We start from the raw sequence: 18,090 nt of genomic DNA on the forward strand, positions 1-18,090 counted from the left end.
CGTATATAATTTTAACTGTATAAGAACTGTCTGTTAGTTTAAACAATCTGAAATCAAATCCTGGTAAATGTTTATAACCTCAGATTAGCCCCATATAGTTTGACTTCATTGAGGTCTGAGACATCCAAATATATCACATCTGTGATAATAGAAGGTTGTATTCTACTATATCATGACCACTTCTGCTCTATATATATTGTGAACTTGTAATTGCTACCTATTTGATATTGCTCTTTGGTGAGCCTGTATTGTTTTGTGTCTTCAATAATAATAACAATAAAAAAATGATCTTCAGGATAAAAAAAAAAGAACAAGGAGTCCTGGAAATAATGATATAGCCCCCACAGAGCCTGATCTCAACATCGAGTCTGTTGGGGACAGAAGCAACTGAGGCTGCCTAGATCCATGGAAGAACTGCAGATAGTTCTCACAAGATATTCGGGACAGCTTACCTGCTGAGTTCCTAGAAAAACTGTGAACAAGGTATACCTAGAGAATGTATGCTGTTCACACCAACTATCGATTTAGATTTTTCTTCTGTTCACTCACTTTGCATCTTGTTATTTGATAAAAACACTATTTCTATTGTTTAAAGCATTCTTAACTTTAGAGCATTTTTCACACCTACCTAAAACTTTTGCACAGTACTGTATGTATATATATATATATATATATATATATATATATACACACACACACACATACATACATACATATACACACACACACGTTATATGTATACAATCATGAAGGCACTCAATGTAAATTTGATAAAATAAGATTGTAGGAACATCCAGAAAAACTGAAATATATATTTGTTTAAAGCATTCTTAACTTTAGAGCATTTTTCACACCTACCTAAAACTTTTGCACAGTACTGTATGTATATATATATATATATATATATATATATACACACACACACACACACACGTTATATGTATACAATCATGAAGGCACTCAATGTAAATTTGATAAAATAAGATTGTAGGAACATCCAGAAAAACTGAAATATAAATTTATTTTTAGTTTTCTATCTGCTCCTCTCCTTACAAAAACATATTTACATGTTCCCTTACGATTTAAGGAATGAGAATTAACACAAAAATAAAAAGGTGTTCTTATAAAAATAGCAATACATATATCTTTTAGGCTTGATCCATTTGATCAAATAGTTTGAGTGAATCTTAGCTGATTTGAAACACATTTTCACTGGTGTCCACGTCAAGTTCCTAAAAAAATAAATGAAAATAAATAATCACACAAGCATCTGACTGATCCATGGCTAAGCAGAGGGACATTTAATTATCTTAAAAGAGAAAACAAAATCTATGCGTAGAGAATACATTTGTTGTCCACAAGCCATTACTCCTGGCCACTAGGAGGAGGCAAAGATTTCCAAAGCTCCAAGAGCACTTAATCCCTCCCACCTCTTTCTGGAATTCCAGTCTGACATACAGTCAAGGAAGGAGAAATAGAAAAGGTAGGAAAGAACCAAGTAATAATAAGGTGCAAACTACAACTTAAAATGGGCAGGTCTTGTAGACTCTCACCACCATGAAAGAAATGAATTTATCATCAGGTAAAAAGGTTTGTTTTCTTTCATAAGGCGGTGAGAGTCCACAAGTTATCACTCCTGGGAACTAATACCCAAGCTGTGGAGTCCATGAGTTATTGGGCGGGACTGAAGGACTTTCCTAACACATACATCAAAGTGGTAGAAATTAGAGAAAGTATGTTGCTACCTTGCAAATTTATTAAATATAAGCCTCATTCTTAAAAATCCAAGAAGAGGAAACTGATGCATTTTGGGAAAAAATTATCCTGCCTCCTAGAAAACCTTATCATGACGTCAAAATGCTAAAGAAACCAAGGACCAAGGGACAAACAAATTAAATGATGTCTTTAAAAACTATTGTAATTTAAAAGTAGAATTCTAATGCTCTTATAATATGTAAATTATGTAAGAGATGATCAAATTAATTCTTTGGATTAGGACAAGGAGATTGGCTATAATCTCCTGATTGATTTTATCCGAAAAATCACTTTAGGTAAAAAAAAATATATATATATATCCTATTGAGTCCTTGAAAACTTTCTTAACTTGATGAAAATAAGACAAGAAATAGCAAAAAAAAAATCAGAAAGTTTTCCGGCAGAAGATATTGCTAAAATCAACAAAAACTTCCAAAAAAGAAAAGAAATTGGTTTCTTTAAAGATTTAGCAAATAAGTCATTATCAGAGCCGACTTGCAAAAATAAAAATTCTTGTAATTTTAAAAGAATGCCAACTAAAACCCTGGTTTTCAGTGCAGGATAGAAACAAATTTCCAAATCATTTGAGAAATGTTCCTTGTAACAGGTTTTATGGGCTAAAATAAGGAGTTCAATACAGCTTAAAAGAAACCTAAAATAGGTATCTCTAATCCATCAAGATGAGACTTGAGATCTTGATTATTGGAGAAAGCTTGACATCTGAATCGCAAACCAAGTTCTGCAGGGCCTGACTGAAGCAGTCAGATTCATGAAGAATGCTCTATTCCATTCAAACTATGAGTCTTGGGAACAGAAGTCATCAGGTCCATTTCTGGGAGACCCCATTGTTAAACAATCTAGTAGAAAACTACTTGAAGGATAAAACATTCCTGTGGAAGGGATAACCTACTAAGGAAATATGCTTCCCATATTTCCATCCTTGGATGAAAAATATAGAAAAAAATTCTGTGTCCAATCAAAAAAACCTTGAGACTTCCTTCATTGCTAAGGAACTGCAAGTTCCCCCTTGAGTGGATTTAAGCTACAGCTGTAACATTGTCTGAATAAAAACTGGGATAAGTTTCTCCTTTCAGAAGATGACAGCTCTAAAAAGACCTAAAGATTGCACCACGCCCAAGAATCTCAAAGGAATATATGGGATAGTTGAGTGAAAATGTTTGCACCATTTACAAAGCATGGAAAGTTGAAGAGGTCTCATATGAAAATGTGCAAAAGAAAGAACATTTGAAGCTGTAATGATCACACTTAACATCATCCATACATTGAGCTACAGATGGGTTGGAAATTTAGTGTAGTTCTGAGAAAACTGACTTTGATCCCTGATCCATTATCGAAAACTGCATAGTCACTGGGTCTATAATGACTCCTAGAAAAGAGACTCTTAATAAAATGAGAAAGAGAACTTTGAAATTAAATCCTTCAACTGTGTCTTTAAAGTATACAAGAGTAGCATGTAGGTAAAAAGAAGTATGAAGGAAAAATATATGTTGTTGTCCAGGTATAGAGCCACTGAACTACATGAGTATTTATTACGGACAAGAGAGTTACTAGAACCTTCTTGAAAATTCTGGGAGTTGTAGACCGACCAAACGAAACAACCAAAAAAAGAAAAGTTTGTCCTGAAAGGCAAATTTAGAAACTGGAGATGGTTTAGGATTAAGAAGGAAGGCATTCTTTCAAATTAAATGTTGACATAAATTTATCATGCTGGATAAGAGGTAGAATTGCCCAGATTGTTACTATTTTGAAAAAAGGAAGTCTGAGAAATTTGATTAAAGTCATTAAGTCCAGAATTGGTCTGAAAATTCCCTTTTCTTGGGAATAATGGAAAAGGATGGAATAAAATCCTTAGCTTTGTTCCAAAGCCTAAACAGATGTGAAAGGCAAATGATTTATTTGTGTTCATTGTCTAGGTTAATATATTTACAAAAAACGCTCAAATAGCTTGAATTTTCCATTGTATTCTGTTTCCCTGCAATCTTCATTCTAAAATCAGTAGCTTTCCAAACCCACTGTGAGGCTCTCTCTCTATTGGCATTTCTGGGGGGCAAGCATTTGATCCAGCATCATATTACCCGTGCATGCGCAATATGTCCCAAAATAAAGCAAGATGTCACTGTGTAAGCGGTCAAGTGACCGCAATCTAAATGGAGCCCCAGCAGCATCAGTTTTGAGCAGTCGTGATTCGACTATCCGCTTCTACTGGCTGATGTCACAGCTCTTGTGCCATGTGACCAAAAGATATCTGATGTTAGGGAAAGAAATATCAGTATTGCTTATGTGCAAGCGTTACATTTTGGCCTCCATCTTTAGCAAAATACAGGGATGTAATGCGCTTGTGATTTAACACATTTGTAATGCGCATGTGAACGGGTGCATGCACAGCATAAAATAATATGCAAATTTTGACAATATTGAATGGTCTAGACACGACCATTTGAAGGGCTGAAATTTGTAACGTTAAATAGGAATTAAAATTATATATTTTTTATAAAGAAAGAAGCTTCATTTTACATCATAAGTAAGTTTAATGTGCTGCTTTTTCCTTATTCTTTCAAATGCTATTTTTTTTTTTATACTGACGTTTTGACAAACTTGTAATCCTTTACACTACAGCTAATAAAATATGGAAAGTCTTTTGGAACATGAGACAGAAGACACCTTCCTCGAAAAGGCTTTGATTTGAAACCCAATCATGAAATCATAGGAAACTATGTTTATAACCCAGATATCTTGGACAGACTGGGATAGGCCTTCTAAAAAAGGTGTAAACTGCCCCTACCAGAAAATAATCTGGATTGGGGCCATACCTTCATGCTAAATTGGAAGAGGAAGACGGCCCATACTTAGCCTGGATTAAGCTTCCAGAAAGATCCAAGACATTGTAAAAAGGAGTAAGATTTTTGTTTCTAAATTGACTAAAGGAACAAAAAAGGACTATTTGTTCTATTTTTCCCTTAGACTTCCTTATCCTGAGGGAGAAAACAGAATTTATGCTTACCTGATAAATTTCTTTCTCTTGTGATGTATCGAGTCCACGGATTCATCCATACTAATGGGATATTCTCCTTCCCAACAGGAAGTAGCAGAGAGAGCACCCACAGCTGAGCTGCCTATATAGCTCCTCCCTTAGCTCCGCCCCCAGTCATTCGACCGAAGGCTAGGAAGAAAAAGGAGAAACTATAGGGTGCAGTGGTGACTGAAGTTTTTAAATTAAAAATATACTATCTGTCTTAAACAGACAGGGTGGGCCGTGGACTCGATACATCACAAGAGAAAGACATTTATCAGGTAAGCATAAATTCAGTTTTCTCTTGTAAGATGTATCGAGTCCACGGATTCATCCATACTTATGGGATACCAATACCAAAGCTTTAGGGCACGGATGAAGGGAGGGACAAGACAGGTACCTTAAACGGAAGGCACCACTGCTTGTAGAACCTTTCTCCCAAAAATAGCCTCCGAAGAAGCAAAAGTATCGAATTTGTAAAATTTGGAAAAAGTATGAAGTGAAGACCAAGTTGCCGCCTTACAAATCTGTTCAACAGAAGCCTCATTTTTAAAAGCCTATGTGGAAGCGACTGCTCTAGTAGAATGAGCAGTAATTCTTTCAGGAGGCTGCTGGCCAGCAGTCTCATAAGCCAAACGGATGATGCTTTTCAGCCAAAAGAAAAGAGAGGTAGCCGTAGCCTTTTGACCTCTCCGTTTACCAGAGTAAACAACAAACAATGAAGATGTTTGACGAAAATCTTTAGTTGCTTGTAAGTAGAACTTTAAAGCACAAACCACATCAAGATTGTGCAACAGACGTTCCTTCTTTGATGAAGGATTAGGACACAGAGAAGGAACAACAATCTCCTGATTGATATTCCTATTAGAAACAACCTTAGGAAGAAACCCAGGTTTGGTACGCAAAACCACCTTATCTGCATGGAAAACAAGGTAAGATGAGTCACACTGTAAAGCAGATGACTCAGAAACCCTTCGAGCCGAAGAGATAGCTACTAAAAACAAAACCTTCCAAGATAGAAGCTTAATATCTATGGAATGCATAGGTTCAAACGGAACCCCTTGAAGAACTTTAAGAACCAGGTTTAGGCTCCATGGTGGAGCAACAGGTTTAAATACAGGCTTGATCCTGACCATGGCCTGACTAAATGCTTGAACGTCTGGAACATCTGCCAGACGTTTGTGTAAAAGAATAGACAAAGCCGATATTTGTCCCTTTAAGGTACTAGCTGATAATCCCTTCTCCAATCCTTCTTGGAGAAAAGTCAAAATTCTAGGAATCCTAATCTTACTCCATGAGTAACCCTTGGATTTACACCAACAAAGATATTTGCGCCAAATCTTATGATAGATTTTCCTGGTGACAGGCTTTCTAGCCTGAATCAGGGAATCAATGACCGACTCAGAGAAACCACGCTTTGATAGAATCAGGCGTTCAATCTCCAAGCAGTCAGACGCAGAGAAATTAGATTTGGATGCTTGAACTGACCATGGATTAGAAGGTCCTGCCTCATTGGCAGAGTCCACGGGGGAACAGATGACATGTCCACCAGGTCTGCATACCAAGTCCTGCGTGGCCACGCAGGCGCTATCAGAATCACCAAAGCTCTCTCCTGCTTGATTCTGGCAACCAGACGTGGGAGGAGAGGAAACGGTGGAAATACATAAGCCAGATTGAAGGACCAGGGCACTGCTAGAGCATCTATCAGTATCGCCTGGGGATCCCGGGACCTGGACCCGTAACGAGGAAGTTTGGCGTTCTGTCGGGACGCCATCAGATCCAATTCTAGTGTGCCCCATAGCTGAGTCAGCTGGGCAAACACCTCCGGAAGGAGCTCCCACTCCCCCGATGAAAAAGTCTGCCGACTTAGGAAATCCGCCTCCCAGTTCTCTTCCCCTGGGCTATGGATTGCTGAGAGATGGCAAGAGTGATCCTCCGCCCATCGGATTATTTTGGTTACCTCTATCATCGCTAGAGAACTCCGTGTTCCTCCTTGATGATTGATATAGGCTACAGTCCAGTTCTAGAATGTTTATCGGGAGGAGAGATTCCTCCCGAGACCATAAGCCCTGAGCTTTCAGGGATTTCCAGACTGCACCCCAGCCTAGCAGGCTGGCATCTGTCGTTACTATGAGCCACTCTGGCCTGCGGAAACACATTCCCTGAGACAGGTGGTCCTGAGACAACCACCAGAGAAGAGAATCTCTGGTCCCTTGGGCCAGATGCAGTTGCGGAGATAAATCTGCATAATCCCCATTCCACTGTTTGAGCATGCATAGTTGCAGTGGTCTGAGGTGTAGGCGGGCATAAGGGACTATGTCCATTGCCGCTACTATGAGTCCGATTACCTCCATACACTGAGCCACTGATGGCCGAGGAATGGAATGAAGAGCTCGGCAAGTGATTAAAAGTTTTGATTTTCTGACTTCCGTCAGAAATATTTTCATTTTTGTCACCACATTCACTTTGCCCTTCCTAGCAGTTAAGCAGGCAGAGAGAATGACTGTGGGGTGGAGCTAAGGGAGGAGCTATATAGACAGCTCTGCTGTGGGTGCTCTCTCTGCCACTTCCTGTTGGGAAGGAGAATATCCCATAAGTATGGATGAATCAGTGGACTCGATACATCTTACAAGAGAAAAGTTCCTTTTCCTCCATACAAAGTGGAAATGATAATGTCAAGGCCAGGTCCAAATAAATACTTCATTGAAAAAGAGAGATAAAAGTCTATCTTTGGACACTGCTGACAATGACTTGAATCATAAAGCCCTTTTCTTTTTTTAAGACACGATGAGTCCACGGATCATCTTAATTACTAATGGGATATTCACCTCCTGGTCAGCAGGAGGAGGCAAAGAGCACCACAGCAGAGCTGTTAAATAGCTCCTCTCTTCCCTCCCACTCCAGTCATTCTCTTTGCCTACTTTGTTAGTGATAGAAAGAGGTAAAGTGAGGTGTTAGACTAGATTCTTCTATCAAGAGTTTATTATTTTTAAAGTAGTGCCAGAGAGTGCTGCTTTGTCCTAGGGTGTAGCTATGGTTCATATCAGTCTCTACTGTAGAGCTTTGGTGGCTTTAGAGCAATGGGAACTTGTGGGACATAATTCTCACTGCGCCTCCCAGAACTTACTTGCTGCCCTAATCTTTCAGTCTGAGGTAGTTGCTCACTCAGCATTTTGTTTTTCCTCATGTCGATGTAAGGGACAGGACCTCTCAAGCCTAAGAGCTGCCTTTACTGCCAGGCAGAAGACAAGGTAAGTGCTTCCTTATATTCTGGGACTAAGGACTCAGAATTTATTTTTTTACAGCACATTACATACATAAAAGGCTATTTTAAAATTGACTGTGCTTTATGTGGGGACATGGTATTTGGGGCAGTGTGAAGAACAGGGCACTGGGGCTAGAGAAAGCGGTGTTTTACGCTGAGGGTTTTCTTTTTGGCTCCGGTGGTTTCACAGTGATATTAGGACACGCCCACGATGGGCAGTCTTTCCGGTTTTCCTTTTTGGCGCCATTCAGTAGCGCTATCAGGGCTGATTCAGTGTGCAGTTTACCCGGTCTGGCCTAGAGTCGCATGAGAGTCATGCGTTTCTAGTGCAGACACAGAGCTGTTCTTTTCTGGCAAGTAAAGGATCGTTTTGCAGGACTTATATTTTAAGCAGTATTGAAAGAAAGAAGATCGTTCTGAGAGCTTACTAAAGATATTCCGGTCAGGTAGGAGAATTTCTGAGTGCTGAGGTTATTATTTATTTTTTTGGGACAAAGAAAACGCTTGTTATATACATAGGAAAAGTTAATTTGTCATTTTTGCAGCAAAAAAGAAAAGAAACCGTTTTAAATTTAAGGAGACAGTAACGTTTTTTTACAATTACATTTTTCAATCTAGTTTGTCAATTTTTTATTGGATATTGAAAAATTGTGTGCAAGCATGGACCAAGGGGACTTACAAGATGTCACCTGTGCTTTATGTTTTGATGCTAATGTGGAACCGCCAATCCTTTTCTGTCCTTCATGTATTCAAAGGACTTTAAGTTATAGAAATAAAAAAATTTCAGAGCCAATCTCCTCTAAGGCAGATGTTGTCCAAGGCCAGCTTTCTTCCAAAACGTCCAAAATGTTACCGCCCTCACAAGCAGTGCCCTGCACTTCCGCTATAGTCCCTGCGGGGATTTCGTTACAAGCTTCTCTTATGTCTTCAACTATTTCTGATGCCTTGTCTGCCTTTCCAATGTTACAGAGTAAGGGTAAGAGAAAAGCCAGACAGTCAGTAAGCGAGGTATCGGATGCCATTGTCTCAATTTCAGACGTATCCTCCCAACAGCCTGAAGAGGAGGGTGCTGCAGTTGCTTCTAAGGGAGAAATTTCAGATTCAGAGGGTTTATTACCCCTGACTGACTCGGCGGAGGTATCTTTCTTAGGGAGGTTTTGATTACCTTGGACAATAGTGACTCCACAGTGGTGGTTGTCCCTCAGCAGTCTAGTAAACTGGACAGATATTTTGAGGTTCCTTCCTATACAGATGTATTTCCAGTCCCTAAAAGAGCTACTGAAATCATTACTAAGGAATGGGAGAGACCGGGTATCCCTTTTTCTCCCTCTCCCATTTTTAAGAAAATGTTTCCAATAGCCGATACTGTTAAGGAGGCTTGGCAAACGGTTCCTAAGTTAGAAGGAGCAGTTTCTACCCTTGCTAAAAGAACTACTATTCCCATAGAGGATAGTTGTGCTTTCAAAGACCCTATGGATAAAAAGTTAGAGGGGTTACTCAAGAAGATTTATGTACACCAGGGTCTGCAGTGGCAGCCGGCTGTGTGCATTGCCACCGTTACTAGTGCGGAGGCATATTGGTTTGATGCTTTATCCGAGGCCCTCAGGACTGAGACTTCTCTGGATGAGATCCAGGATAGGATAAAGGCTTTTAAACTTGCATATGCCTTTATTTCGGACGCTTCCCTTCAAGTTATCAAATTGGGAGCGAAGATATCGAGTTTTTCTATCTTGGCCCGCAGAGCCTTATGGTTAAAGCCCTGGTCTGCGGATGTGTCTTCTAAGTCTAAACTTCTAGCCATTCCATACAAGGGGAAGACTTTGTTCAGACCCGATCTGAAGGAGAATATTTCAGATGTCACGGGAGGTAAGGGTCATCTTCTCCCGCAAGACAAGAGAAATAAGCAAAAAAGACAACAGAGTAATTTTCGTTCCTTTCGCAACTTCAAGGGAAACTCTTCCTCCTCTAAGCAGGAACAGGTCAAACCAACATGGAGACCCAGCCAGTCTTGGAACAGGGGAAAGCAGTCCAAGAAGCCGGTTGGTGATTCCAAGACAGCATGAAGGGCATGCCCCCCGATCCGGGACCAGATCAGGTAGGGTGCAGACTATCCTCCTTTGTTCAAGCCTGGATTCGGGATGTCCAGGATCCCTGGGAAATAGAAATAGTGTCTCTGGGAGGAAAAACATTGAACTCCAGTTTGTATCCCTGAGGCAGATTTCCAATTTCAAGATTATCTGCAGACCAGACAAAGAGAGAGGCGTTCTTACACTGTGTAGGAGACCTCTCCACTCTGGGAGTGATTGTTCCCGTTCCAATTCAGGAACAGGTTCTGGTGTTTTATTCCAATCTGTTTGTTGTTCCCAAAAAAGAGGGAACCTTCAGACCAATTCTAGACCTCAAGAGTCTAAACAGGATTCTCAAGGTACCATCCTTCAAGATGGAAACTATTCATTCCATTCTTCCATTGATCCAAGAGGGTCAATTTATAACAAAAGTTGATTTAAAGGACGCGTATCTACATGTTCCCATTCACAAGGATCATCACAAGTTCTTAAGGTTTGCCTTTCTGGACAAACACTACCAGTTTGTGGCTCTTCCTTTCGGTCTTGCCACAGCCCCCAGAATCTTCACAAAGGTTCTGGGATCTCTGTTGGCGGTACTTCGATCAAAAGGCATTGCAGTGGCGCCTTATGTGGACGACATTCTAGTTCAGGCGCCATCCTTTCAGTTAGCAAGATCACACACGGACTTCCTAAGATCCCACGGCTGGAAGGTAAATTTAGAAAAGAGTTCCTTAGTTCCAAACACAATGGTAACTTGTCTTGCCCTTCAGTGGCTCAATGCATGGAGTTAATTGGGTTGATGGTGGTGGCAATGGACATCATCCCGTTTGCTCGCTTCCATCTCAGAGCTCTGCAGTTGAACATGCTGAGACAGTGGAATGGAGATTACTCTGACTTGTCCCCTCGTCTTCTCCTGGAGCATGAGACAAGAGACTCTCTACGATGGTGGTTGTCTCTGGATCATCTCTCTCAGGGAACATGCTTTTGCAGACCTTCTTGAGTGATTGTGACAACAGATGCCAGCCTTCTAGGGTGGGGAGAAGTCTGGGGCTCTCTAAAGGCTCAGGTCAGAGTCTGCTTTACCCATAAACATTCTGGAACTAAGAGCGATCTACAATGCTCTTCTGGCATGGCCCCAGTTAGCCTTGGCACAGTTTATCAGGTTCCAGTCAGACAACATAACATCAGTGGCTTACATCAATCATAAGGGGGGGGAACGAGGAGTTCCTTGGCGATGTCAGAGGTATCCAAAATAATCCAATGGGCGGAGGCCCAATCTTGTTGTCTGTCGGCGATCCACATCCCAGGGGTAGACAACTGGGAGACGGATTTCCTGAGCAGGCAGACCTTTCATCCGGGGGAGTGGGAACTCCACCCGGAAGTGTTTTCCAGCCTGATTCTCAAGTGGGGTCAGCCAGAATTAGATCTCATGGCATTGCGACAGAATGCAAAGCTCCCGAGATATGAGTGGAGATCCAGGGACCCCCAGGCAGAACTGATAGATGCTCTGTTTTGTTACACAAACGTCTGGCGGATGTCCCAGATGTACAATCTTTTTGTCAGGCCTTGGCGAGGATCAGGTCTGTGTTCAAACCAGTTACTCCTCCATGGAGTCTTAATTTAGTTCTCAATGTTCTTCCAAGGGGCTCCGTTTGAGCCTATGCATTCCTTAGATATTAAGTTGTTATCTTGGAAGGTTTTAATTTCTTGTGGCCATTTCTTCTGCTCGGAGAGTGTCAGAACTCTTGACTTTACAGTATGAGTCTCCTTATCTTATTTTCCATGCGGATAAGGTAGTTTTACGTACCAAATTAGGATTTCTTCCTAAGGTTGTTTCTGATCGGAACATTAAGCAGGAGATTGTTGTGCCTTCCTTGTGTCCTAATCCTTCTTCTAAGAAGGAAAGACTTTTGCACAATTTGGACGTGGTCCGTGCTTTAAAGTTTTACCTGCAGACGACTAAGGACTTTCGTCAGTCTTATTTGTTTGTGGTTTTCTCAGGGAAACGTAAAGGACAGAAAGCTACGGCTACTTCTCTTTCTTTTTGGCTGAAGAGCATCATATGTTTTGCATATGAGACTGCTGGACAGCAGCCTCCCGAGAGAGTTACGTCTCATTCCACGAGGGCTGTTGCTTCCTCATGGGCGTTCAAAAATGAAGCTTCTATGGAACAGATTTGCAAGGCTGCAACTTGGTCCTCTCTTCACACTTTTTCAAAGTTTTACAAATTTGACACTTTTGCCTCTGCTGAGGCTGTTTTCGGGAGAAAGGTTCTTCAAGCAGTGGTGCCTTCCGTTTAGGTTCCCTGTCTTGTCCCTCCCGTATCATCTGTGTACTCTAGCTTGGGTATTGAATCCCATTAGTAATTAAGGTGATCCGTGGACTCATCGTGTCTTAAAAAATAAAATAAAATTTATGCTTACCTGATAAATTTATTTCTTTTTTGACACGATGAGTCCACGGACCCGCCCTGTGTTTTAACACAGGTTGTGGGTTATTGTAAACTTCAGACACCTCTGCACCTTGGCTTTTCCTTTCACTTCCTAACTTCGGTCGAATGACTGGAGTGGGAGGGAAGAGAGGAGCTATTTAATAGCTCTGGTGTGGTGCTCTTTGCCTCCTCCTGCTGACCAGAAGGTGAATATCCCATTAGTAATTAAGATGATCCGTGGACTCACCGTGTCAAAAAAGAAATACATTTATCAGGTAAGCATAAATTGTCTTATGGTCAGCACTACTAAAGTCATATAACTTAACCCCTTAATGACCACAGCACTTTTCCATTTTCTGTCCGTTTGGGACCAAGGCTATTTTTACATTTTTGCGGTGTTTGTGTTTAGCTGTAATTTTCTTCTTACTCATTTACTGTACCCACACATATTATATACTGTTTTTCTCGCCACTAAATGGACTTTCTAAAGATACCATTATTTTCATCATATCTTATAATTTACTATAAAAAAAAATATAAAATATGAGGAAAAATTGAAAAAAACACACTTTTTCTAACTTTGACCCCCAAAATCTGTTACATATCTACAACCACCAAAAAACACCCATGCTAAATAGTTTCAAAATTTTGTCCTGAGTTTAGAAATACCCAATGTTTACATGTTCTTTGCTTTTTTTGCAAGTTATAGGGCCATAAATACAAGTAGCACTTTGCTATTTCCAAACCACTTTTTTCCAAAATTAGCGCTAGTTACATTAGAACACTAATATCTTTCAGGAATCCCTGAATATCCCTTGACATGTATATATTTTTTTTTTAGTAGACATCCCAAAGTATTGATCTAGGATAATTTTGGTATATTTCATACCACCATTTCACCGCCAAATGCGATCAAATACAAAAAATCGTTCACTTTTTCACAAATTTTTTCACAAACTTTTGGTTTCTCACTGAAATTATTTTCAAACAACTTGTGCAATTATGGCATAAATGGTTGTAAATTCTTCTCTGGGATCCCCTTTGTTCAGAAATAGCAGAATATATGGCTTTGGCGTTGCTTCTTTGGTAATTAGAAGGCGCTAAATGCCACTGCGCACCACAAGTGTATTATGCCCAGCAGTTAAGGGGTTAATTAGGGAGCTTTTAGGGAGCTTGTAGGGTTAATTTTAGCTTTAGTGTAGTATAGTAGACAACCCCAAGTATTGATCTAGGCACATTTTGGTATATTTCATGCCACCATTTCACAGCCAAATGCGATCAAATGAAAAAAAAGTTAAATTTTTCACAATTTTAGGTTTCTCACTGAAATAATTTACAAACAGCTTGTGCAATTATGGCACAAATGGTTGTAAATACTTGTCTGGGATCCCCTTTGTTCAGAAATAGCAGACATATATGACTTTGGCGTTGCTTTCTGGTAATTAGAAGGCCGCTAAATCCTGCTGCGCCTCACACGTGTATTATGGCTAGCAGTGAAGGGGTTAATTAGGGAGTTTGTAGGGAGCTTGCAGGGTTAATTTTAGCTTTAGTGTAGAGATCAGCCTCCCACCTGACACATCCCACCCCCTGATCCCTCCCAAACAGCTCCCTTCCCTCCCCCACCCCACAATTGTCCCCGCCATCTTTTTTTTTTTATAGCATATTTACATATGCTAGGGTGTAGGATCCCCCCCTTAGCCCCCAACCTCCCTGATCCCCCCCAAAACCGCTCTCTGACCATCCCCTCTGCCTCATTGGGGGCCATCTTGGGTACTGGCAGCTGTCTGCCAGTACCCAGTTTGCAAAAAAAAAGTGGTTTTTTTATATTTATTTGGATTTTTTTCTGTAGTGTAGCTTCCCCCCCCACACAGACAAACCCCCACCACCTTGCTGATCTTTTTTTTTTTTTAAATATTAAGGCATTTACAAAATTTTTTTAACACATTTTCTGTAGTGTAGCGGTTCCCACCCGCTCCCTCCCTGTGCACGCGCCCGCCCCCGCCCTCCCGTGCACGCGTCCGTGCGCGCCCCCGCTCATCCCCGCCCACGATCCCGCCCCCCTGCAGATAACCAGGGCCATCGATGGCCGCCACCCCGCCTCCCGGTCCGGCTCCCACCCACCAACGCAGGGAGCCACCGATCTCCGGTGCAGAGAGGGCCACAGAGTGGCTCTCTCTGCACCGGATGGCTTAAAAAAGTTATTGCAGGATGCCTCCATATCGAGGCATCACTGCAATAACCGGAAAGCAGCTGGAAGCGAGCAGGATCGCTTCCAGCTGCTTTCCAAACCGAGGACGTGCAGGGTACGTTCTCAGGCATTAACTGCCTTTTTTTTGAGGACGTACCCTGCACGTCCTCGTTCGTTAAGGGGTTAAAATAAAATAAAATTATTTAAAAAATGGGACCACAATTAAGTGCATTAGTAGACTTCAGAAGTTAATTTTTTTTTTTTTTTAAATATTCATCCACAGAGTCTTCTGAGATTTGCCCAGATAAACTGTAACAAAGAGCAGATGCAACTGCTACAGAAGCAATGATGGCTAAAAAAGGCCTTTCTGACCTCAGTCAGGAAAATCTTCATGGAGAGGGAATCTATTATAGTCCCTAGGAAACACACCTTGGTAGATGGAACAAGAGAACTTTTTTCCAAATTCACCTTCCACCCATGGGAACGTAGAAAAGACAACAGCATCTCTGTGAGATTGGGCTAGTTGAAAAGATGACGCCTGAACCAAGATGTTGACTAGATAAGGAGCCACAGCAATCCCCTAGGATCTGATCACAGCCAAAACCTTTGTAAATATTCTAGGAGCAGTGGCCAGACCAAATGGAAATGCAACAAATTGGAAGTCCTTGTCCAGAAAAGTAAACCTCAGATATGGATGATGTTCCCTGTGAATGGGAACATGGAAGTATGTGTCCTTCAGGTCTATAGTCGTCATAAACTGACCTTCCTGTACCATCTTGAAGGACGGAACCCTGAGGAATTTGTTAAAACACTTGAGGTCTAGAATGGGCCGAAAAGTTCCCTCCTTTTTGGGAACCAAAAATAGATTTGAATAGAATCCTAGACCCTGTTCTGTTAGAGAGACAGGAACAAGAACTCAGAGAGTATAGGTATTTTACACAATTTAAGAAGGCCGCCTTCTTTACTTGGTTTGAGGATAGTCTTGACAGGAGAAATCTGCCCCTTGGAGGGCAAGACTTGAATCCCATTCTGTAACCCTGTGATACTATGTCCACAGCCCAAGGGTCTGAGACATTGCGTATCTAGGCTTGACGAAACAGAGAAAGCCTGCCCCCCACCTGATCCACACTGGAATCGGGGGCGGAACCTTCATGCTTATTTAGAGTCAGCAGAAGGCTTCTTGTTTGGTTTTCCCTTGTTCAGGGCTGGTTGGATTTCCAAGAAGATCTGGGTTGATCTGGTTTGGAAGAGGACTTCTGTCCCTTAAAGTTACAAAAGGAACGAAAAATAGAGGTCTGACGACCTCTAGGTCTTTTTTTCTTGTCCTGAGGTAGGAAAGATCCCTTTCCACCTGTAATCTAAGAAATGATATCTGCCAGACCAGGTCCAAACAGAGTCTTTCCCTTGTAAGGTAAAGCCAAAAGCTTGGCCTTAGAAGAGACATCAGCCGACTAAGATTTTAACCACAGAGCCCTGCAGGCTAGTGCCGTGAAGCTAAACATCTTAGCTCCCAGACAAATTACCTACATACTGGCATCACAGATAAAGGTATTGGCTAATTTGAGAGCTTTGATCCTATCTTGGATCTCCTCTACTGTAGTTTCCTCTGTAATAAGATCAGACAATGCATCGCACCAATAAGATGCAGCTCCCGCAACCGTAGAAATACTCGCTGCTGGTTGCCACTGTAACCCTTGATGGATATACATCTTTTTAAGTAAGCCTCTAGCTTCTTGTCCATTGGATCCTTAAAAGAGCAGCTATTCTCTATAGGAATGGTAGTTATCTTAGTAAAGATAATAATATAATATATAGTAGAAATAGCTCATTCTACTTTAAGAACCGTGCACCATGAGTCACGAATAGAGTCAGCAACAGAAAACATCTTCTTAAAAACAGGGGAATGGGAAACAAAAGGTACCCCTGGCTATCCCATTCCCTGAGCAATAATTTCAGACATCTTCCTTGGGACAGTAAAACCCTCCTCAGAGATGGGAAATCAATAAAACTCTATCCATTTAGAAGACTTGTGGGGTTGACAGCAACGAAGGTTCAGTCGTCTAAAGTAGCTAAAACCTCCTTCAATATTAACCGGAGGTGTTCCAGCTTAAATCTAAAGTTAACCTCTTCAGTTTCTGAAGATTTTCATGCTAAAGTGTCAGAGTCTAAGATCTCACCTCAGAAGCTACTGAAGTCTGCTCCTCATCAGACCATCTGAGAAAGATTGGCTAATGCAGTCCTAGAGTCAGAAGCCTTACTATCAGGCAGATGTTTAGATTTTCTCTTACGCTTACCCCGATGAAGGGAAAGTTAACAAAGCCGCTGTTACATCTGAGCGGCAAAATCCCCAGGTAAATAAACACCCCCAGGTGGTTGAGAGGACACAGAAGGCCACAGTATAAGAAACAACTAAGGCTTGGATGTTTGAGGAGAAAGCTGAGGCATGTCACGCACAACATCATCTGAGAGTTAATTGGCTCAGATGGGAGTAATTTATCTTTAAATTTTAAAGTTTTAGCTAAGCAAGAGGAAAAAATTGCATAGGAAGAACAATCTGGGCCTCTAAGCATAATAAACATTAATCCACAGAGGTGGACTGATTCTGTTCAGAGTCCATGCTATGGAGTAAAAGTTCTCACTAGAAAGAAAACAAATTATTAAGTAAAGAATTTTTTTTATTTACCAAATTAATTATTCAGAGAGTAGAAAATAAAGTCGTTATTGAACAAAAAACCTCAGATTGCCTGAGGCTCCTACCAGCCAAGAGGGACACCCCACTAGAAAGAAGAAAAAACGGAACTCCTAGTAGACATTTCCTCTCCTCTTAGACGATAGGCTTGGGAGCCTTTACTATGGAACCACTGTGCATAAAACTTCAAGCTAGAAATCCTCTGCTCTGAATATAAAGATCGCTCTCGATCTCAAATGCTCCGCAAAACCGGAAGTGCGGGTCACCGTGAGCGGGCCCAATATAAACTGTGCAATTACTCATCAGTGAAAAAAAGAAAAAATAATGTGCGAAAATGTCTAACCATTTAAAAAAACTGCTTTCCCGTGTTAAAGGGACAGTCTATTCAAAAGAAAGCTTTCATGATTCAGATAGGGCATGCAATTTTAAACAACTTTCCAAATTACTTTTATCATTAAATTTGCTTTGTTCCTTTGGTGGTATTTTTGAAAAGCTAAACCTAGGTAGGCTCAAACTGATTTCTAAACCGTTGAAAACCGCCTCTTAGCTTAGAGCATTTTGAAAGTTTTTCACAGTTAGACAGTACTAGCATTGTACTCACTCCCGTGGAGTTATTTAGGAGTCTGCACTGATTGGCTAAACTGCATGTCTGTCAAAAGCACTTA

The 18,090-nt window shown here is 41.0% G+C and overlaps 1 protein-coding gene across 1 annotated transcript in view; it reads right to left on the bottom strand.

The window, feature by feature from the left end:
- Window positions 1-1,002: 1,002 nt before the first annotated feature.
- The window catches only part of IFT52 (intraflagellar transport 52), a 51,771-nt gene continuing 34,683 nt past the window's right edge, over window positions 1,003-18,090 (bottom strand). The window contains exon 14 of the mRNA XM_053715689.1: window positions 1,003-1,232. Coding sequence (XP_053571664.1) covers window positions 1,188-1,232 — 45 coding nt within the window. The 3' untranslated portion in view covers window positions 1,003-1,187. The remainder of the gene's footprint in view (window positions 1,233-18,090) is intronic.

The sequence above is a fragment of the Bombina bombina genome, chromosome 1, assembly GCF_027579735.1.
Source record: "Bombina bombina isolate aBomBom1 chromosome 1, aBomBom1.pri, whole genome shotgun sequence".
Classification (NCBI taxonomy): Eukaryota; Metazoa; Chordata; class Amphibia; order Anura; family Bombinatoridae; genus Bombina; species Bombina bombina.